The sequence below is a fragment of the Hesperophylax consimilis genome, chromosome 1, assembly GCF_061612785.1.
Source record: "Hesperophylax consimilis isolate HC1 chromosome 1, BYU_Hcon_1.0, whole genome shotgun sequence".
NCBI lineage: Eukaryota > Metazoa > Arthropoda > Insecta > Trichoptera > Limnephilidae > Hesperophylax > Hesperophylax consimilis.
Window position 1 is genome coordinate 39,337,064 of NC_142836.1, and position 23,314 is coordinate 39,360,377.

At 32.9% G+C, this 23,314-nt stretch overlaps 2 protein-coding genes across 7 annotated transcripts in view; one reads left to right on the forward strand and one right to left on the reverse strand.

The window, feature by feature from the left end:
• LOC149426861 (NPC intracellular cholesterol transporter 1-like) overlaps positions 1–11,034 on the forward strand; it is a 50,051-nt gene extending 39,017 nt beyond the window's left edge. For 3 of the 6 annotated variants that reach the window (XM_089633742.1, XM_089633751.1, XM_089633759.1), the window contains 2 exons: positions 2,253–2,340; positions 3,633–6,750. In XM_089633742.1, coding sequence (XP_089489868.1) covers positions 2,253–2,340; positions 3,633–3,778 — 234 coding nt within the window. In that variant the 3' untranslated portion in view covers positions 3,779–6,750. Of the gene's footprint in view, positions 1–2,252; positions 2,341–3,632; positions 6,752–6,781 lie in introns of those variants that run through there. The other 3 variants (XM_089633734.1, XM_089633726.1, XM_089633719.1) reach the window with 3 other exon arrangements.
• Positions 11,035–11,170: 136 nt separating this feature from the next.
• On the reverse strand, positions 11,171–19,522 carry Scp1 (Sarcoplasmic calcium-binding protein 1). Its single transcript, XM_089633770.1, has 4 exons — positions 19,332–19,522; positions 14,165–14,331; positions 12,007–12,240; positions 11,171–11,335 (listed from the first exon to the last, which is right to left on the reverse strand). Exons 1-4 carry the CDS (start codon positions 19,381–19,383, stop codon positions 11,189–11,191), a joined length of 600 nt encoding a protein of 199 aa, XP_089489896.1. The 5' UTR covers positions 19,384–19,522; the 3' UTR covers positions 11,171–11,188.
• Between the last annotated feature and the right edge of the window lie 3,792 nt (positions 19,523–23,314).

The following is a 23,314-nucleotide window of genomic DNA, read 5'->3' on the forward strand; positions in this document are numbered from 1 at the left end:
TATATATTTACGCGTAAATCGAGATTTCGCTGCCGATTTCGGTCGCGGCCTACCCTTTAAATTGAGATATTCGTAAAAATACGATATATTTCCGCGTAAATCGAGATTTCGCGGTAATTTTCTGTCGCGGCCGGCCCTTTATTTCAAATATCTGAATTTGAATTCGTAAAAATACGATATATTTCCGCGTAAAACGAGAATTCGCGGCCGTATTCCGTCGCGGCCGGCTCTTCAAATTCAGATATTCAAAATAAATTCGTAAAAATATGATATATTTCCGCGTAAATCGAATTTTGTCGGCAGTTTTTCGTCGCGGCCGGCCTTTTATGTTCAGATATTTGAAGTAAATTCGTAAAAATATGTCATATTTCGGCATGGATCGAAATTTTTCGGCCGATTTCCGTCGCGCCGTATTTTTTCAACGCGGATATTCGAAGTAAAGTTAGTAAAAATACGATATATTTACGCGTAAATCGAAATTACGCGGCCGAGTTTCGTCGCGGCCGACCCTTTAAATGCAGATATTTGGCGTAAACTCGTAAAACTACGACATATATCCGCGTAAAATGTATTTTCTCGGCCCTTTAAACTCGGATATTCGAAATAAATTTGAAAAAATACAACATTCCAGTGTAAATCGATTCAGATTTACAAAATAATAATACTAATTAGGAAGATGTATAACCACGTAAAAATACATTTTTCGGCGTTTTACCGCCACGGCTGACTTTTAGATTCAGATTTATGAAATATTATGATTTATTTTCGCAAAAATCAGATTTTTTCGAATTACACGAACAAATTTTCGTGTGCGGACAAAAATAAATTTCGAATTACGAATTAATGAATTTCGAATTAAAAAAAATTTTGTATGAAAAAAATTTTCAGCGGAAATTTTTTTTGCGAAAATTTCGAATTACGCGTTTTTTCGAATTATCGGGGTTCGAATTAACGGGGTTCTACTGTATTACAATAATCATTTCCTGAATAACTTTTCCTGGCACTCGTTACTTGTGAAGATAGAGTGGCGCTAATATACACATGCTTTAGTTATGATATACATAGTTACAAAACAGACGTGTTTTTATAGTGGAATTTATTTAATTGATATTTTCTTTTATCCTTCAAAAATGTCTTCAGATAATAACGAAAGTCATGAGGAAATATTCGCCGATAATTTGTCTGCCCATTCTGGTGAAGATTTAGCTGAAGCGATATATTTTTGCGCTATTCGCGAAAAACACCCGTTATAGGCTAGAGTCTATTGTTTGAAGCGCCCGACTACAATGTGTTAAAATAATTTTGATTGAATGCAATCATAATAGAACTGTTTACTTGTTACTTTTAAAAATTACACTAATTTAACCATTGATTGAGTAAGCCAATACTGATTCATTATTTAACAATTTCATATCTACTGAACAATCTATATAAAAATAAAAATGTTAATGTTCGTTTGTTCAAAACCTTAAATCTCCGATAGTTCTTCACCGATTGCTTTCTTATTTTTACACAATGTCGCATTCGAATACGCATGTTTTTTATATACCTATATTATGTAGATGACACCTGTGAGGTAAAAACATGTTTTTTTTTTTTTAACCCCATTATCTGTTGGACGTAATAGCAAAACGCGCTATTGTTTCTTTATCTGCACAGACAGACTGAGGGATACAGCTAGTATAAAATATATATGTTGCATCTGACCTTTGACTTTCCTTGCAGAAATATAACATGGAATATTCCATTCATTGTATAGAATTTTATATTTGTTTATTTAGATTGTTGCTACCATATTTAAATATAATAAAAATAATATTTGGATGATTTGTATGGCGCCGTTTTTGTGGAAAATCACCTCAAGGGCGCTGTACAAATATATATACATAATAATTAGCAACTTGTAAGTTTTGCAAGGAATACATTTCCGTAAATTAATTCACTATTGAATTTCTAATCAATAGTTTTCCCAAAAATAATAATACATACATACTTTATATGCATACATAATAATGATAATGAAATAATAATGTATGCATTATTATTTTTGCATATAAATAATAATACATACTTACAATATATGCATACATATATGTTTTGTGTGTATTATTATTTTTGGGCATAAATAATAATGCATACTTTGTATGCATACATAATAAAGTATGTATTATTATTTTTGCATATAAATAATAATATATACTTTATATGCGTACATAATGCCAGCATTCTAATAGAAATGTGACATTTTTTAGGTGTTCTACTTCCGAATGTACCTCGGCATTGTAGTGTTTGGGGCAGCTCACGGCCTCATATTCCTGCCGGTGCTACTCAGCTATATTGGTAAGATATCTTTTTATACAGTTTTTTTTTTTCTTTATCTTACTGATATTTTGCATAATTACATACATTTATATATCATCTCATAATAATCACCATGGTAATACCAACATCAATGCTTTGTGTCATTGTGTTTTATCATAATCAAGCAGAATCCCCAATGCTTATTAAGCTTACTAATGAGAAGAAGTCAAGACGTTTGAAAACCTGACTTTAGTTTTTTTTTCTAATTAAATGCATCGGATGTTTGTATTTATCTTTAGATTCAGTGATAGTCCTATCGAACATAGCCGTTAATTTATTTTAACAATAACATTTTTCTAAAATCTTGTAATAGTATGTATCTAATATCATATTTAATGGAGTTGCATGGGAAACCGTTTAAGGATTTGCACGTAGACTTTACTGGATAATCAGCATGGGTGAATTTAAAACAATACGTACAATATTATCATTGCTTGCGCTGTTAACCAGCGTAAGTAAAATAATACATACAATATTATCACTGCTTGCGCTGTCAACCAGCATAAGTAAATAATACGTACAATATTATCATTGCTTGCGCTGTTAACCAGCATAAGTAAATAATATGTACAATATTATCATTGCTTGTGCTGTTAACCAGCATAAGTAGATTTGTAAAATGTTTTCTCTTCATATTTCATAAGGATTGTAAGAAAATTGTTTCTTTTTCCTTGTTTTCTTTTATACTGCTATAAATCAACCTTCCGTCCATTTCCTAAACTAAAATTGTCAAATCCCCGTAACCAACCCTGTACATGTATTGCAATCCCTGTTAAAACGGTATTTTCATTTAGATACGATCCAACCTATTTCCATATTAACATTATATTTCCTAAGCAAAATGCATTGCATATTATATTATTTTAATATTCACACATTCATCATAATTACGTAATGTTTTTTATATACGTTTTTAAATGAACATATTTGGTATTTTGGTTGCTTGAGTGGTTATTTAACCAATAATGAAGTTGCGTGTTTTTGTGCCCATGCTCTCAAACCTCTGGGTTATCTTTGTCCTCTGGTCGCTAAACTTGGCATCAGTATATTCGGGGCTCCAAGTGCCCGAGACGAAAGCGGATATAAGTTTAAAGTGCGTTTCCAGGGAAGCATCTTCATCCGACAGTGCTTTTACTTTCACCTTACTTAATTGATTGATTGTGAATCAAAGTAGTAAAACGTGATTATTTGTATGCCTCGGGAGTTTAATTGTTTGATTTATTGACTGAGAAGAGATGTTAGATATAAGGCATAATGTATAAATTTCGCAGGTTCGCCGATGAATAAGGAGAAGCTGGCCAAGCACAGGAGGGCCCTGAACGAGGGCGGCATTCAGGAGACCTCGTTGACCAGAGTAAGGGCAGAGGGCCGGGGGAGGGCACACCGTGATCGCTTTCAGCAGTCTCTTTTAGGCTGATCTTACTACTACTACTACTAACCTAACAACACACAACCACACCCTGTCTAGATTAATCTCTCTTCACTCCAACCTTTGCTTGGTTTTACTGACCCACTCGCTACAGTTTTATTCTTTATTTGGCTTATGATAATTTATCAAGAGTGTCGAGAGACATTTAAACACCGTCACTTCCAACAAGTGCTCTTATTAAATAATGTAGTACATTAGTTACAATTTTCTCAATAAATAGTGTTATCATTATATTGTACTATTTGAGCTTGAAGTGTCTAATTTTATTCTCAATTTATTTATTGTGTTGAACGGTGACATTTTTCATACAAATTACTAATATACAAACTTGCTGTATACCAGACAGATATATTATACTGAGTATGTCCAGTGACAAGTCCATTCCTGGAGATACAATATTGAATACTGATCTCAAATGGACTTGTGCATGATTATCTTAAGCCCAATAATGTCACGTTTGAAATCACCTCTGGTTAGTGTTTTAACCTGCATACACGTATGCATATCTACTGATTATGAATTCTGCTGTAAAAAGTATATATTTTTCTAAATCATACTAAAATGGAACTCTCTAAAAGGTTATCAGAGTGAATAATTTGAATACATACTAAAGTCTTCATTATGATTAATTTTTATTCCTTATTTAATGGTGATTATTAGTTTTATTAATTAATGAATGTTTGTTGTCTGCTTAAAGTAGTTTTATTTTATGTATTCATTTATATTATTTAGCTTAAAAAATATAATTTTACTCTCGAGTATGATAATATTTGACATTTAGATTTTATTTAAATAAATAATGTAGAACATTCGATCAAATTATTGCTATGATAAATATTTTTTGTGACATTGACTGATATTTCTGTTTTAACATAATGTTTGATTTGTCAACAACAGTGATGGTTTATAGTATAGCTGCATTATTAGTTTTGTGTAGAGATGTATATAATATATCATTCAGTATAGTACGAGGTTTATGCCTATTTCAGCATAACGCACGCTATACTTTCCCATTCGGAATATATGGCGAGAGATATGCTGAAATAGGCCAAGCAATGAGAGTATACCGCAAGTCTGTCAGCCCCATTATGCATGCAAATCTTTACATAACCATATTATGAAATTAATCTTCCTTTGAGGATTTTATTTGCAAGCCATCACTGTTATAGTCCCGTCCATTTTTACTAAATTCATAATGTTAGTGAAACAAAGAAATAATTTAATACAATTATCATGGAAAATATGTTGGAGTTGGTTAATTAATATAATAATAATGGCGTAATGTCACTGCTTTTTTTAGTGACATCTAATCTGTCACTGTCTCTTTTGTTCCGAGTGTAACGCAACGCCAAATAGAAAGTCAGCTCGTTCGTGAATCTGCTATGTTTCTATTTTAGAGTGAAACAATTGATGTGTGCTTTACCGCTGCAGCGAACCATTTCTGCCAAATCTCTATTTTCAACTGAAACGATAGATTTGCCTTTGCTTCAAGTGACATTTCGTTACATTTTCATTTGCATGATGTTACATTGTGACTTATTTAAAATGGGCTGTTTCTTAAATTAGCTGATTAACATTTTCAGTTTTGTAATTTTTTAAATAAAGTATTTTTGTGACTAACAATCATTTTTGTATTTGACCTCCATTTTTTAAATTTTTATGTAACTTCATATTATGCACCTGTTGGTGATAATTTTTTTTTGGTTTTGTTTCCAAATTATGATTTACTATCAGATTAAATAATTTTCTACCAAACTGCCGAAACAGGGTCATTGATGTAAATTATCATTTACGAATTTTTTTATAGAAAATATAAGCAAATACTTAAAATATATGATTTTTTCCAAAATTGTACCTCCAGGAAATATTAATTTTATTACTTTAAATATCCAGTTATTATTTTGTTTTGTATATTGTTTTATGTCAATAAATTATTAAATAACCCTTATTTTGTATCATTTACAAACCTAACATTTAATATTGCATGGGTTGTTCATTTATTAATACATTTTTAATCTGGCTAGCATTTTTATCATTTCACATACCTATTTAATTTTGAAAACAATATTTTATGAAAGACAAAGCTTTAAATGGTTGCTTTGCATATTGCTTTAACTCATGACTATGCTAATGACGCATTCAATGTGTTTTCCCTTGGACCTGGTCATACATATATACATTGGGATATATTTGTGTTGCTTTTGGTATTAAATATACAGTCGTTTTAATGTCCATTTTGATCAACCCAAGCAATTATCGTGAGATCGATTAAACTTACAAATTCGGTAAGTTTGAATGACTTGAAAAAATGGTTTACAGCTGTTCAAAATAATGTTGGTAGACAATTGGGGCAGGATGTTTCAAGTGTTAACTACTAAAATAAACCTAAATGTTTTTATGCTTAATGGGTCCTGGCTTAAATGATTAACAATATTTTTGGATGAGATTTATCTATATGTATTTTTTTCAAGGCAATAAAAAATAAATATTGATGCATTTTATTTATTAAAATAAAAGACACAAATATGTACTGCATGCTAGCCAAATAAACAGGTAGTAAGAGTTTGTAAACATGTAAGCAAATTATTTTTTTGTGTTGCATGAAATTTGTAATAAGAACCATTTGAATAATTTATCGTACAGTGAAACCCTCTCATAAGGCTTTTCTTATTCGTGTGGTGGTCCATAAATAAAAAACAATGCTTTTTCCTTTTGAAAATTTTCTAGAGCAGAATTACGAAACCTTAGCCCTTGTATATAGGATAACGGGTATGCGCGGCACTTTTTGGATATTCATATTATATTTTCTATGAAAATTAACACATACATACATGTATGCACTCTGGGCGAATGGTCTATTTGGGCATACACGTACAAACCTTATGTGTGAAAAGTTCTTATGTGGGTTTTACTGAAATAACTGGGGCATTGCGAGGCACACAAATCCCTTTTAGTCTGTATCATTTGTTGAACTGATGACTTTTCTCACAGGCATAACCCGAAGTAGAGTCCGGCTGTGCGCAGTGGAGGGCCCGGGAGACTCTGAGTGCCTGTTGGCCGACGGCGACCGGCCGCACCTCTCCTACTGCAGTATAAACCAACACCCCCCACAGCTGGGTGAAGACTAAACAAACAAACAAACAAACCATCTGTTTTCTACTCTAATGTAATGGCTGGGGATCTACTAGAAGTTTCGTAGCTACGCCGTGTATACAATGAAACCCTCTTATAAATGTTTCCAAAGGGACTGGAAATAAAAACTTCTTATGTGGAAACCTAATAAGTGGGTTTCACGGTATATTGCCATGGCTGATGTTTAATGTTGCAATTCTGTACTTCGACAAATTAATGAATGCTTCTTCCTGCGAAAACATGTGTGTATATATTTAGATACTTCTGTAGATCTCCGCAGCGTATGTATGTATTGTTTTCTTGTCAGTATAATTGCAATACAATTATACGTGCCTTAAGTACAGTCATTGGCTTAGATAGAGATTTAGGATGGAGTCACAGACTGACTGTCACCTTATGAATGCTTGGAGTGGTTATTGTTTCATAAAGAGCGGTTCAGCGCAGTGGTTGTACTTATAGTTTGTAAGGATCCTTTGTATTATCGTGGAGAGTATTTATTAAGTATATAAATATGTAAAGAGTAATGAAACTTTTCTATGATGTACATACATACTTATGTGGAAACAGTTTGGTGTATACATGATGTATATACATACTTATGTGGAGACAGTTTGGTGTATACATATCCATTAGATACTTATGTTTTTGTATCAATTTAATTGATAATGTTCTTCTTTTTATTTTAACAATTATTTTGTATGTTAATTTCGTCCATTTTTTAAGGTGTCAATAATTATTAAGTATTGCAATTACTCTGATATAGCCATGTAGATAATATATTATTATATATTTTACTACCCAAGTAATTCAAACTATATTTTATATTTTTGTTACATCATTTTTTCATCTTTAGTTACAATTTTTTTAATTAATTTGTGTAATTTTCTACTAAAGAAACTTACTGAAGGTTGAGACTTTTATAAATAATATATAACATATAATGTACCTTGTGATCAACTTCATTCGGGCTTGAGTAAATGGATAAGGCTTCCTTTATTTTATTATTTTTAAACCACAAATATTAACACATTTCTGGCAGGTATTTTTTGCGCTGGCGCTACGCTGTCTCCGGGAGAAAGTAAAGGTCCCGTACGATTTTCTTTAAATTGTTTTAAATCGCTATATCTTCGAAAATAGTTAAAATATTTTAATAAAAATGTCTATGTGGTAACTCAGCATACCCAAGCTATAAAAGTAACTAAACGAAAATCGAATATTATTTGACACGCAACTCAATTAACCTTGTAATATGTTTATTACGATTCGCCTATTGGTATTTGCCCCTACCTGCTTTCTTTAAATACGCCCGACATCTCTCGCTATCTTGCACATAGGAGTTGAGTGGGTGCGGAACAGAGATAGAGATCTGAATCGGGTTTCACGGTCATAAAAATCGTCATTCCAGGAATTGAATTATTACAATAACAAAATATGTCATCTAAAAATATACTATCCTTTTGTTACGATTCGATAATTATGTACATATAGTTGGGACCTTTACAAAGAGATTAGTATATAATATTCATATGAAAACTTTGAATAATTCTGTCTTTTCTGGCATTGAAATGAGGCCAACGCAAAAGGTAGAACTACCCTTCCCGCCATTAAGCATCAATCGACCAAACGGGTAGAACCATCTTTCCCACCTGAAGTGTGTTAACTGCTATATTTTTTAACCAAATTATGTAAATAGTTCTACCCAAAAATAATCAATCAAAATAATAATCCATACAATTGGTGTTGAAAGAGAAGACAATATTCTCAAAAATTAAGTTCGCTTTTGTAGCATGGAATATACGATTTCTCCTTTTAACCCATTCCCTCTGAGCCGCCACAATTTAGCATGCTATCTTAGAAGGCCATGGCCTGACTGTCATAATTTATGCCTCTCAACAAAATTTTTATTTTTATGTAAATAGTAGGATGCGTTGCCATCTCAAGATGTATACATATACTTTTTTTTAAATTATTAAAAATTAAATTTGTGTTAAATAAATACAAAACGAAGAGTCGTCATTTTTACCATATCAATAAAGGACAATAAATAAAACAATAAATTCAGGACAAAGTTTAATTCAGTTAATGTGGTCAGTTTCAATCAAAATAACTTTGGATGGGATGGATTAGTTCAGGAAAGAAGTCTTTTTGTTTATGTTAAAATTAATAGAAAAATGTAAAAAATAAATAATACACAGTAAAAATAAATATTATAATGAATAATTATATATTGTTAAAATATTTACAGATTGACCATGATAGTGTATGATTAAAGTTAAAGTTATGTTTTTTTTTTCCTTCCGTGTTTGTCACAACTTTTTTGGCCCAGATAATATTTATGCAACCTGAGATCTGAAATATGGTATTGTTAATTTTTATTTAAAGTTTATACTATATAATCTTATTTGAGAGTTAATAAATAGGAAAAAATATATATGTAGTACATAACGGTAAATGGGTATGAAGGTAAACCAAAATGAATCTTATAGTGAAAATATTTTTTATCCACAACTTTGATGAGCAGTATGAAAGCGACCACGAAAGATAAAATGAAAGTGTTAAATTTCTGCTTTAAATTATTATATTATTGTTGCACATAATATATATGTTTAAAATATTTACTTTAAAAAAAATGTTAAGTACGTTCTCTTCATTTTGAAAGTCTATTAAAAATCAATTATTTTCCGATAAAAATAAAGTTTTACAATTATTTTTTTTATATAATACTGGCCTTTTTTAACAGTCATATTACGAAAGCGTGTGTGCATGTGGGAGTCACAGATTATTTGCACATCCATAGTATGGGCATAAGGGTGTGTGGGTTAAACAATAAGGAAATAGATTCGTACAATTCGTACTTATTACTTTTGGAAAGAGTGCATGCATTTTACATAATATAACAACATCTCATGCAAAGGATGAATGAATGACTTCTCTTGCCTGTGATTCATGGTTGATTGATGGTTTCTGTATTTTGAAAACACAATCTTCTGTAGTGTGTTGACACTGTAAAAATTTCAAATATAACCATAGGATAATAGGAAATCAGTGGAACATTGACCTAATGATAATGTTTTTCAATCAACGTTTCCGTTCGTGGTTGAAATGTATGATATGTATATTCAGTGTTTTATTATATTGTAAGTATTATTATGTATTATCGTGATAATCTTTTGAATTTTGAACAAATTTCTTTTGGCATTGATTTATTATTTTGAAGTCTTGGGGGTAGGGAAATTCATCAGTTAATATTTATATTTGATTAGCAAACCTAGTTGCATAGAATGTCAGAGAGATTACATTGTCAATTTGAAGCGCATAAATTTGTGAGTACAATTTAATCAGCCTTTGGCAGTGCCTTTACGTAGTATCGTATTTTTTGTAAAATTCAGAAATTCAATCTTGTAGATTCTCAAGGATTACTGAATATGAACCTTCTGTAATTATACTGAATTCATTCAAATAATTGCTCCTTTCGTATATTTTCATTCCTCCAAGCCTTCATACATTCATATTCATTTGTGAAGTTGTCAAAAATCTATTAGGTAAATTGATTGAATAGGATAAGTAGTATTTTTTTTACAATGACCAATATTTAGTATGACTTTGTGTTTATAAAATAATTTTTAATTGCGTTTCTTTGATTACATTATTTAATTAGCATATTTTACATTATGTGTCTTGGCAATGGCGACATCCCTTTCTGAAGCAATCACTTCTAATGCTTACCTGAACTAGGACACTAAACTTGGTAAACCTTTTTTTTTAAATAATTCATCATTCTGCATTTTTTGTTTCAATAAATGGTATTAGTCGGAAATTTTCTATTTTATTCTCCAAGCGAAAATGATATTAACCCTCAGACTGGTAAGTTTATAGACTTCCATAGTAACCAAGTTAAAATTTAAATTTATAAAGTTATAGTTTGTAAGTTTACTTTGTATACAAAGTCATAGGAGATGATAAAACTTATTTCGAGGTTTGGGTCTCTGCTGTATGGCGTTTGTGCATATTTTACATTAAATTTATATATTCTCAACAATATCTCTAAAAAATAAATGAGATTACATATTATTTGTTTATCGTTGTGCAAGGATTTAAAAACAAGGCAGTTATCATCTGAAATATGTGATATTAAATTTGTTAGGCACAACCTAAATAACGGTTGGTGTTGACTTCGTTGTACATTTTACAATAGTATGAGGACTCGATAATAATTCTAAGGTATAGGTATTAAATTAATAAAACAAGTAATTTTATTATTTTTTATTAACAAGCGTACAAGTGATTAATAGTCAACTCGAGGGGTCCAAATAAGTACATGGAAGGATTGTCATCTTTTTGGTTGCCCAGGAATTGGGCAAACAGTTCTTGGTAACGGTTTAAGGTAAGGCCGCCTCTTTTCCGATCTTCATCCTGCAAAATATTTAAAAACCATAAAAAAGTACTTCCCTATTTATACAAGATAACAAACACAATACATACAAATTCTTTCCCAGAATTTTGAAAGGATGAACCCATGTCACACTTGACCACAACTTATTGAGGTTTTTGCCCCAAATTGGTTTCATATGACTACTAGATAAAAATAATAATAATCACGCAGCAAAACCAAAGTGGATCCAATTACTCAACAGAAACAGTGTAAAAAAAAGTTTAATTCGAAATCTGTCCTTGTAAAACATATCTACATATTTGTTTTTAACGTTTAAAAAGATCATTGATAAGGTCATAAAAAAATGTATGTTTCAATTTTTTAAATTTAAATATTCCATTTTCTACAATAAAAAGAAAAATTAAATTAAATACACATAAAAGAAATTACCAAACAGTGTTGCAGTTTTTTATGTAATTATTCATATATAGAAGTATTCCGCCAAAAATAATATTTTGGACACAGTTTAAAAAATATAGCCAATGCTATACAGGTGTAAAGAGATGTACCTGACAAACTTTAATCAGTGATTCCTAACCTCATTTGGAGTGAATGTAAATATATGTCAGGTAAAGCTCTTACACGCCCTGTATGATGTATCAGACTTTTTTGATCATGGAAATATTTAATTTATTTATAATGATCAACTCACATTTAATAAGTTGTAATATGCATCATTTATAATGTGTATATCATCTACGGGCATTCGTTGTAAGCAGTCGTATCTATATTCATCTATGTCCAGGATCCCGTCTTGGTTGAGGTCGATGAGGCGGAAGTTGGCTTCGATGAACGCCCTCATGGCTTGGGGGAAGTCCTCATACCTTCTTCCCACGCAGCACTGCTGCACTGCGAGTTTAAACTCTGATACTGTGATTTTTCCATCCTGGTAATGAAAATAAATTATTTTATCAATGAACTTGGATTTGTTTTGAATTTAAGTGAATTCAGGTAAGCAATAAAGTACCTACATATAATATAATATTTTAAATATCATTTTTAAAATTCAAACTGATGTTTCACAAATTTAGACAAGCGATAAAGTACCTATATTTTTGTACCAGAGAATTATTCTAATTCTAAATTTGAAATATATATTTCCTTTGTTTACATTTCTAAGGGCAAATAACCCAGAATAGAGACAGTAAACTTCTACATTTCCCTTACATTCTGATGGCAGTATGCTACACTAGCGCCTCCTAACGGCGCGAGTTCTACGGGTTGGTTTTCTTTCATACATTTTAATGGATTTCATGTGAAATATTTTCTTCGTTAAATAGAAAATTTTAAAAATATACACATTATGTAGTAACCTACAAAGACCCAACTGCTTTTATATATTTTTTAATCAATGTTGAAAGCGCAAAACACCGCCACCTTACAGGTTGTTGGGGGTAAAGTGCACGAACTTCGGGAGGTGATTCTGATTCTATATGACGGCATGATAGAAGCAAAAAAGAGAAAGAAAATTTCCATACAAAATAATTTTTCCATAGAAGAATATGTATTTTTAGTTAAAAACTACCTTAAAAAGTTGGAATTTCGAAAAAAGTTATTTATCTTTTTTACTTGTATTATCGTGTAGAAGTAAGTGCACTTTACCCCCGGACACCTTGTACAAATTCAATAATTTGCCGCCATGTCTGGAAGCAATTGTAACATGCTACACATGTCTCTAGCGGCCAGCTTTGGGTAAATACTGCCTTTATGTCGATGGAGTTGGGCGTATTATTATTATTCTATGGTATTTGTTAAGGGTGACAAGTAAGGTCAGACTTTTAGTGAAATGCCATTATCAATCCTGCAATCATAATATCCCTTGATTTTTCATGGGTCTTCAGTAATTCTTTCAATAATATAATCTTCCAGCGACAGTTGATGAATCTGGAAACTACATTTCTGTATATATTTTATATTTGGGTTGATAATCTCAAAATTCAGTACAAGATAAAGAATGAATAAAAATAGTATTCTAGCTGGATAGGTCACAGAGTCATAATAATCATCGGAGTACCTATTCTAGTTTAGTATTTCCATGATCCAGAATAAAAGTCTTTATTATACAGGGTGCCCGTAAAGTGTGCCAACTTCGGGTGGTGATTCTACATGATGGTGATGGTAGAAATAAAAGAGTTATTAATCTTTTTTGCTTGTACTATCATGTAGAATCACCCCCCTGAAGTTAGCGCTCTTTACTCCCGGACACCCTGAATAGAGCTTCAATATTTTTAATCAATTACCATTTTCCCTGTACATGTAAGTGTGTGCAGTCTGAAGTGAGTTTTATTAATAATACAAAATAGAGTTTATGTTACTAAGCCCATTCCCTCACGGGTCAATAAGGAATCAACATAAACCAGGTGCAGTAAGAAAGTGTGATACCGAGAGCACTCCGCTTCATATATTTCTATTTGGGCCCATACACCGGAGCGTTGATGCATACTTCAATTGCCCACATTGTTACTGCACCCGGTTTATATGGATTTCGTATGGTGCATTTTCACCTGATCCATTTTATGATCCTCTAAGGACAACTTTGGGTTTCTAATACATAGAAACCTGTTCTCATGGATCTATTTCATAGATTCTATGAAATCAGATCAGCAGAGACCTGGCTTTACCGACCCGTGAGAGAGTTTGGTAAGTCGACCAGCAAATATCCTATTCAATAAACCTGCAGGCCAATACTAAAGTCTTGGGCATAAGAAACTGAAGGGAAACGGCAGGAATGGAGACATTTCCTGGAGGCCGTTGTGACTCCAAGGATTGTAGCTCTGATGGTGTATAAGTAATATGCAAGTCGGGTAGACCTTGTCGAAGTCAGCTATCTCAGCGATCTCCTCCCACAGGCTGAGCATGATGTGTTGATAGCGCGCTAGCCGTGTACTTCCGCAGTCTCCCCGCCCCTCCAGCACGCAGGCACGCACCGCCAGGCAAGCAAAGTCATGCGCATCCAGGTAGCCATTGTTGTCGATATCTTCAAATATAAAAAAAACAACAAATGTGTCAGATTCTTATTTATAGATTATTATTTTACTGTTTAGTACTCTTCTTTGCTTCCTATTATTAGACAGGATTAATCCTATTATCAGTACAGTCCCAGTAACTATAAAATAATGGATGAATCTAAAGTTTCCTTTTGGGATTTTTACACTATTGAATGTTGGCGGCCATTTAAAAGCCTTATGGGACTAGTCCACGTTGGCCAATGCATGTCGTCAACGTTGGCCGGTTAAAAATGGTCATGTCGCTTAGGCGGCAAAATCGAAAATGGTACATCATAAATCGTTAAAGATACTTTATTCATCAACATAAAAATAAAATAAATATACCTTCATTATCGTAATTTTTTTCAAGAAAAGGAAAATAATGAAACTACCCTTTTCTGCTTTGGCCATTTGATGATTCTTGTTTTTTTATGTGAATAGCGCACAAGAGTATTAACTGCCTCCAACAGTCTGGAGACAGTAAGACTATGGCATCCCCAAGTGGGGTATTTTATGAGGCTGAAGGTAGTGGAGAGGGGAAGAGGATGGTTGGGGAGTAATTGGCTATTCAGATCTTGTCACCAAACACTGCTAAAGCTATTTCAAGCAAAGTTTCTGCATGGTGGTCTTACACTAGGGCGATACTGAGAGTATCTTCCATTCTGGAACATGCCGCAAGTATACTATACATTATTTTTAAGTGAATAAATTGTGAAATTCATCAAATAAAATTTACTAGCGCATGCCGGAATTTGAGCCCGTGACCTTCGGATTGCAAGTTGAGAGCCTTACCCTCAACCATGGAGGCCGTCAAATCTAGATGGATATGGAAATTATTGCAGCGACGACAATTTATTTGTATGGCACATTTTTTATTTATTTATACTGGGTTTTTACAGATGTTCTCACTTACGTGATAACTATCCAGTTACAAAAACTCAGTTTATTTACATTACCTACATTAATTACAATGATTAATAATTGTAATTCATAAACGCAAATAATCACTCATGCAATAATCAATACGACTGTCTTCGCTGAATGCGTATTGCGAACTGAAGAAGGGGCTAACGTATGAACGCTGTTATCAGGTTGGTGCCAAGATCCGTTGATGTGTGCATGAAATCGACAATAATCGGGTAGACCGGCCAACGTTAGCAGCCAAGGCATGCAACAGCCAAGTGGTCCTGCACACGTTGGGCCAGCGCATTGGGACATTGAACTAGGTCCTTTAGACACAAATTTTTTTATAATACAGATGCTGTTCCAAACTTCATCCATTTTCTATAGTAAGAAGTAATATGTAGATATGAGGTATATACTTTTTTGTTTTTTTATGAACTCCAGTATTCAGGTGTGGGGTAGTTGGTAGTAAATAATAGGCTGTTTTTTGATAATATAGAGAAATTAAAATACATTAGTGAGTTTTATAAAACATCCATCTAATTTTTTAAATCTGATAAGTAAAACATTTTATTAAATATAGGTACCTACTTATGGCATCACTATAGGACTTTATAATACTTGTGTATCTAAAAGTCCTATTTTTCGTTCTGAAATTCAACAATGTATTGTTTTTCGCACTTATTTTGCAATTTATTATAATTATGATGGAGAACACCTCTCAAAAGAGAAACTGATCCAACAAGAATCAGAATGAATCAAACACACGATGAGAAGGCAGAACCAGCTGTCAGCCAGTAATTAATCTCTTTCTAGTAGAATAAGAATAAACATGATAGGCATTTTACTTCAAAGATTACTCAAGTAACACTAAAATTTCTCCAGGCATTAACAAAGCCGTTAAACGCTACAAAATCAACATAAAATGAGGAAAATAACAAATGTTAAATCATTTTTTATCTTTCCACAATGGCAGATGATGAAGACAGCATGGTATCACGCAACTCTTCATAATGTTCCTCTTCAGACTACAAATAGTAACCACTAGCGCTGACTTGTGAAAAATCACAGGATAAAAATTGTATCTTTGTAATAAAAGTAATAATTTAAAAAAAAACAAAAAATTTCCACCGCCGAGAATCAAAACCCAATACACTAAACCTAATCGAAATCATTACACGACCAACTATTGCAAGAATAGAAACTCAGAAATGAGTCCTGGTACAATCAAGGGAGTTATATGGTGTGGTAGCCCTCTATCCACCATCCATGAAGAAGGTTCAGGTTATTACCTGAAGGGCGGGCTTTTGAAGATATAAGGGCTGGAAGTTACGCCCTCTAGAAATTTCTAGAAAGGTCCAGATCATTCGAGAGCATTCCACAACATTCCAGAACATCCCGGAACATTGGAATGTTCGATCGGAAACATATTCTTAATATATAAAAATTCAGCCTGATTATGTTTGTGCTCTCATAACTCGAAAAGTAGTCAACAAACATCGATGAAAATTTAAAATTTTGTTGTTATTAGTGCCAGGAGTGCTTAGATACGGAATCTTTAAACATGTCTACAATATTCCCAAATGATGTAGTCTATTTATAGATGTATGAGCTTCATAGTACGTTTTAAAATTGTCACAGAAAAAGGTAGAACTTTGCCTCGTATTTAATTTAATTGAATGCAATAACATTGTGGTATACAGTAGGGAATGCTGGAAGAAGTCAGAGGCGCCCGAGAAAGACATTAGCAATAGCGAAGCATTGCGGAGGATCCACTATTCTAAATAAACTCTGTGTTAATCTCGGGCATCACCGAGGGCTTCAGGTGGTTCATTATAAATTATTTGTACCAAATGAAAATAATAATAAGAATTACCGTATTTTTAATTTTGAATTTTAGAATGTTACGTGGGTACTCAGGTACTCTTACGTAGGTGTCAGAATTATTGATAAATCAGTTCCAAGTTCCAATTTTGAAAATGCAAAATTGACATAATTTTCTGTTAAAAATATTGTATTATAGGTAGATACCTACATTATCGCTTGTCTGAATTCTTCAATACCAAATTTGAAAATTACACTTAAGTTAAAGCAAATACGAACTCATTGAACGAAAGTTGCACAGACCCACACACAACCGAAATTAGTATTATTGGTCTGGTTAAATTTATTATACTTGGTAAAGGTACATAGGCCAATAAATTATTATTTTACATGAGTCTCTGAAAGAACTAATTGGATAGGAAAGAACTAATTTTTGACCGGTCAGTGGTTGAGTGGGCATAGCGCTTGGGTCTCACCCGAGCGTCGCGTGTTCGATTCCTCGGCTGGCTAAGTCCTCCATCACAACACAAGCAACATTTTCGGCTTTCTGTGGTGGTAGTAGGAGATTTTCAAACATTGTTGGGTTATTCGTGACCCGGGAATGTTTGTCTTTCTTTTTAAATTTAAAAAAAAAAAAAAAAAAAGGTAAGCACTAATTTTGACGAATAACCCCAAGTGTCTGTGACGGAGTGTTTTGTTTATCATTTAATTCTTAAATGTTGTTAACGGGTTTGTGTGTATATTTTGGAAAGATTTATTTTGCTTCACATTGCTTGTGTTGACAAGACACCTGTGTTTCACTATTCCAATTCCAAACGGCGATGAAACAGCAGAGGTTGGAAATGATCATATACATCAGCTTGACATGGTTAGCAAGCCGCCAAAATAGGAAATACGAAATAAAGATATTTTTTTTAATTTCACGTTTTTTTGTATCTAAAATATCAGCAGTGGCGACGCCCCCGACAGCAAAGTAAAGTGTATCGTGCTGTTTATTATTATTTGACGCCACCACGTGCAGGTTTGCTAGCCTGTAAAATATCACCGCCCTCCCATTTCAAAATAGAAAATACTAACAAGTGCGAGATTTTTATATTTAGATCATAATCACCGAATATAAATTCCTTATTTTATTATATTTAGATCGCTACTCACTACCTACCCACCGTTTCTTTCCATTCGGTATCTTTTATTTTTACGTCAATTTAAGTAGATTATCAAAAGTACCCACCTACAACATGTTTGTTATTAGTTGTTGTTATTTCTCAGATATTATTATTTATCAAAATAGCGTGCAAAAATGAAAAAAAAAAAATTGGGACCGGCCGTTAACCCTATTACTTCAGCGGAATTTTCCCGCCTTCCCACATCGTTCTATGTTGGATTGTACCTACTCTTGTGAAATGTTTCACCATCCGCAGTGAACAGCAATGTGCATACGACAAAAAGTACCTACTTAATATGTATATTTTATTATTTTGGAATCAGATTTTACGTACATTGCGTAAAAATCACGGTAGGTAAAAAAAATGAGTAGGTACCTCGTACATAACTAAACTGCATCAATTATGATGATGACCACCTGATGAGTATAATAAAAACGGCATCAATTCACTAACTATGCGGATTGAAAAAAATATTATTTGAATAGACATGCACACTCGATACTTACTTCAGATTTTTAAAGTGGTATTTATAAATTTTATGTGAAGAGTAAGTAACCTCCACTAAATCAATAACATGTGGTATTTAGTACTATGTGATTTTGAAATACCTACAGATGTGCAGATTGTTCTTGAACACTCTTTGACCTAGCTTATTCATGATGTGCTTTCACAACAAATATAATTTACCGGCACTCGAGTGACAATTATTTGTGATGATTCGTGCAAGGACAGTGTGTTCAAAATGTATGTTAACACTTGGTGGAATTCCATATAGTAAAAACATTTTTATACTTTATTTCACTTTTATTTACCTTCGACCGGACCGGTTTCTGGTACATTTTTGAAAACTGTGGTATTTACACTTAATTTGTTAATTACTAGCATTATCATCTGGTCCAGTGGGAGAGAAATAAAAGTGGAATAAGGTTAAAAACGGTTTTATTATATTTCATTGATAGCCTGCTCGTTTAATCGCCGATAAAATCGATTGCGATATTAGATATTAACTTTGAACACAGCTCACTTTTAAATGATATGTAACACACAGTTAATTCTTTAATATTAAAAAAAAATGTTGAAGGAAACAGTTTCCGTACCGTAAAGAAATCTGACAACAAAGGCAACTCTGTTATCCCAAGTGTAAGCCATTTCCCGCCCTTGAGTTTAGGTCGAAGACAGAACGTGAGTATATTTATGTCGATCAAGAAACGATTATCTCACTCCTGAAATAAAGCAGTAAGACTACACTGACCCGGTTCGAAGCTCACTGGGACACTGCTACCAAATCGTCCACCGATCTATAGATACTGATCTCTTCTTTGTAGACATATCGTGGGATAATTTGAGAATAATGCGCAAACGCTTCTGGATGCCAATATTGTAATAGGGACATACATTCCGCGCATATTTACTTCCTGTTACACATGCTTGTCGATTATATCAACAATGCAAAATCAAGGGCACGATCGAACCTCTATTATTGATTGAACCTCAAATTCATTACGCCCCTACGTTTATGAGCGGAGAGTGTGATGTGTAAATAAGTGGTCGACACGATAAAATAAATCATTTTGCTTGTGCCTAAACTTCCTGTCGTTGCAATTTAGCAACAGCTAGGTGTGAGATGAGATGTTGTGATTGATTGACCAATTGTTGGGAGTATGTCGATTGCTAAACCCGCCAAACGTCCTTCATGCAGCGATGTTAAGTATTTACATTTTTTTGCAGATCAAAAGTCAATAAATATAATCCAAACAAATAACTAAATTCGGTTTTCACCAGAAAGAAATCAATGTCAGTAAAAAATGCATATTTTGAATTTTGGCGGGAAATAAACCAGTGTTAAAGTGTGTAATCGTGTCCCCTCACGGGTCAGTATGAAATAGTCAACATTGTCAACAATGCCCGGGAGCTGCAAAAATGCGAGTAATGTTTCACGATTTTCATTGAACTCGCACAACAGGTCTGCAAATATCAGTAGGTATATCACCGGGTTTATGTTGATTCATTACCGAACTAAGGCAGCTGCTTTCGGTAAGTAAAATTACCATTGAACTAAAGAATTATAAAAAATATCACAAAAAATACTTCAAGAAACGTGGCTAAATTTATCAAAGTTATTGTTGGCAAAAAAATATACTTAACTTACTCCGTTATAAATAAAATAAATGTAGGTGTGATTTCCGTCCGAATCATAGACATATGAATATTAGTAGACCTGCCCTAAGTGATTAAAAGCGTATTATTCCCCACTCCCCATACCGGTTCCATTGGAGCCGGCTGGGCTCGCGTATGGCTTCCCGTGAATCTTGAGAATGTGACGTCATCATTCTTGTGCGAACTAGCGTCGAGCTATGGTCGAGGCATTTTATGAAATAACACGGCAAAATAGTGGCTTGTGATATGAAAACTTGTAAAAATAGATGTGAAAAAGAGAATAAACCCAATTGTCGTATTACATTCCATATGTAAGCATCATTTTAAGCTTATTCACGTCGTATAATATGAATCAGTTGTAGAAACATATACTATCACATCGAGCCAAAATTGGTCGAATGTAGCGATTCTCAAGTGTGCGCATCGTTGTTACTGGGAAGTAAATTATGAACACTTATAAAAGTGTCTTAACTAAATACGTAAACAAAATATTCGACTCTGAAAATAGAAGAATTTTTTTTTGCCGAATTTGGACTTCGCAAATTTGTTCATAACGTGGCGAGTAATTTGCGCTCCCATGTAAAAATGTCTATTTATTCAAAAGCAGATTTTACTTTTAAGAACTAAATGGTGATATTATAATGCGAGATGCCTATATACTGTCAGATTGATTTATTGACGAATCACAGTCAGCTTTACCCCCTTCGTTCTTCGACAGTTGATTTTACCCCTCACCTTTAATTTCTAGTCTGTATATATTCATATGTCTGTGGTCCGAATGGATTCATAAAACTTTTTTTAATTTTAAGGCATTTGTATTTTTTATGTTCGCCAGAATTTTAGAAATTTGCGTAGCAATATTGTAAAATATTTGCGACATTTATTTAATATCACTTAAGTTCATCGACATATAAAAACATTTCGGGTTAAAGGAAATTTAACCTCCCTAGAATCACGTCATCGCCATCGGGAGATCCATTACTCTACTAGTTCCATAAAGTTTGGAATATAAGACAAGAATTTATAGGTAATGCACACTCTTTGTTTCCCAATTTATTATTTAGAAAAAGCTTTTTACTTTTTTGCCCCCTATGATACTTTAATTATCAATCTGTCGGTTTTTAATTCTATTTTTTTATGTTATGCGGCATTTAATAAACCTCCCACCTCCTTTTCCTTAACTAGTTGCATCGTCCACTGCCCACTGCCCATTACGCCGCGCCATTACCCACTTCACTTCCTGTCCGATGTACGATGGGGTGAGATGGAGAGGGTGTATCTCGATGCACATGATCACCCGCGCAGATGACGAATTAGAAAATATTTTTCCACATAACAAATGCATGCATTGCATTCCATAGATACACATAGTTATCGATCTTTGTAGCTGATCGATAAATCGAAACATTTTTTGCGTTAGAAACGGTAACCGTCAAATCAGAACACTTTTTTACTTCATCTCGTTAAGGGCGATCTTGGGCGTGTAATAAGTGGTTTTTTTTATGGCCGTGAACAAGTTCTTAGTTTTATTTTAATGCAGACACTTTTTAAAGTTAGTTTCTTACTCATACAATTTTTTTCTCAAAAATACGTTATATTAGTAATATTACAGGGCCAGAGATGTGCAAAATGGGTACCCAAAACCATTTGAAATGCAAGATGGAAATGGGTCAAAACTTTTCCATTTGAAAATGCAAAATGCAAAATGGTTTTTAGAAAAGCATTTCAAATGCAAAATGCAAAATACCTATTTTCAAAATGCATTGAAAATGCAAAATGGTTTCTGAGGTCAAACAATTAAAATAATTATAGAATTTTTAAACAATTTTGTCATTTAATAATGGACATCAATGTAGAACAAACATATTACATGATGGTAAATCCAAAAACACCACGACTACAGATTATGAGACAACAAAAAATTTGCGCGGGACTAATGTTTCCAACGTAAAAACATAGAAACTTAGCAGTTAATATTACAGCGTCATGGCCCCATGTTCAGTATTTGAATCAGTTTTTTTGTAATGGTATCACTCAATTGCCAGGGCTCCTACCAGGGAGCAACTTGACAAATGTAAATTATCTCTCATAGCGAGGTTGAGAACCGACTGATATTTGGGGCTTGATGAAAAAAAGATGAGTGGAGATAGTAGGAAGAATGTTGCAAAAAAGCATTTAAAATGGGAAATGCATTGAGAAAAGCATTTAAAATGCAAAATGCAAAATGGTTTTTAGAAAAGCATTTAAAATGCAAAATGGAAAATACCCATTTTGCATTTTGCATTTCCATTTGAAATGGATTTATTTGAAATAAAGCACATCTCTGTACAGGGCACACAGAAGGGTTAAAATATTTGAGCAAATACATAGAAATAGTCGTATAATAGATAAATGGTACGTCAATGAAGTTCAACAATGTATCATTTCAGTGAAAATATATAACATTTCATGAATACCATGAATTAAAAGTTGGCAAAGAGAAGAAAGAAAATATAACAATGAACAATTACTTATTATACAGTCATGTAAAGTGATGAAAAAGACATGTTAACTAGATTATGTTAGGTTTTCAAACTAGTTTTTTTTCATAACTTTAAATGACTTTTTACCACTTTTGAAAAGTTTTCTGATGTGTTTTGGAACCTTCGAAAATGAAAAGGTTTATCGAAACATACGAAAAACCAACATTTCGATAAACTTTTCGATTTTGCCCACGTTTTGACCATTGTCCACTATCGTCCACCACTACTTCAAAATATGAAATATTGTTGGAAAAAATTCGGGGTTATTTTGAATTTCCGGTCCCAACAGGCTATACAAGGTTTTGGCTGTTTTTTAGCACCATTTCTAGTGACATCTGGCTATATTTTTAAAATCGAGTTGGCAACACTGAATATTTGTCTATGGATACATTACCCAGTAC

Bases quoted from the DNA above. Each gene is read 5' to 3' on its own strand.
- Scp1 (XM_089633770.1), bottom strand. From the start codon at position 19,383: ATGGCTTACACTTGGGATAACAGAGTTGCCTTTGTTGTCAGATTTCTT. The intron at 14,332-19,331 runs GTACGGAAACTG...TTATATTTGAAG, and splicing joins TGTTGTCAGATTTCTTTACG to ATATCGACAACAATGGCTAC. The intron at 12,241-14,164 runs GTCTACCCGACT...TTTCATTACCAG, and splicing joins AGATAGCTGACTTCGACAAG to GATGGAAAAATCACAGTATC.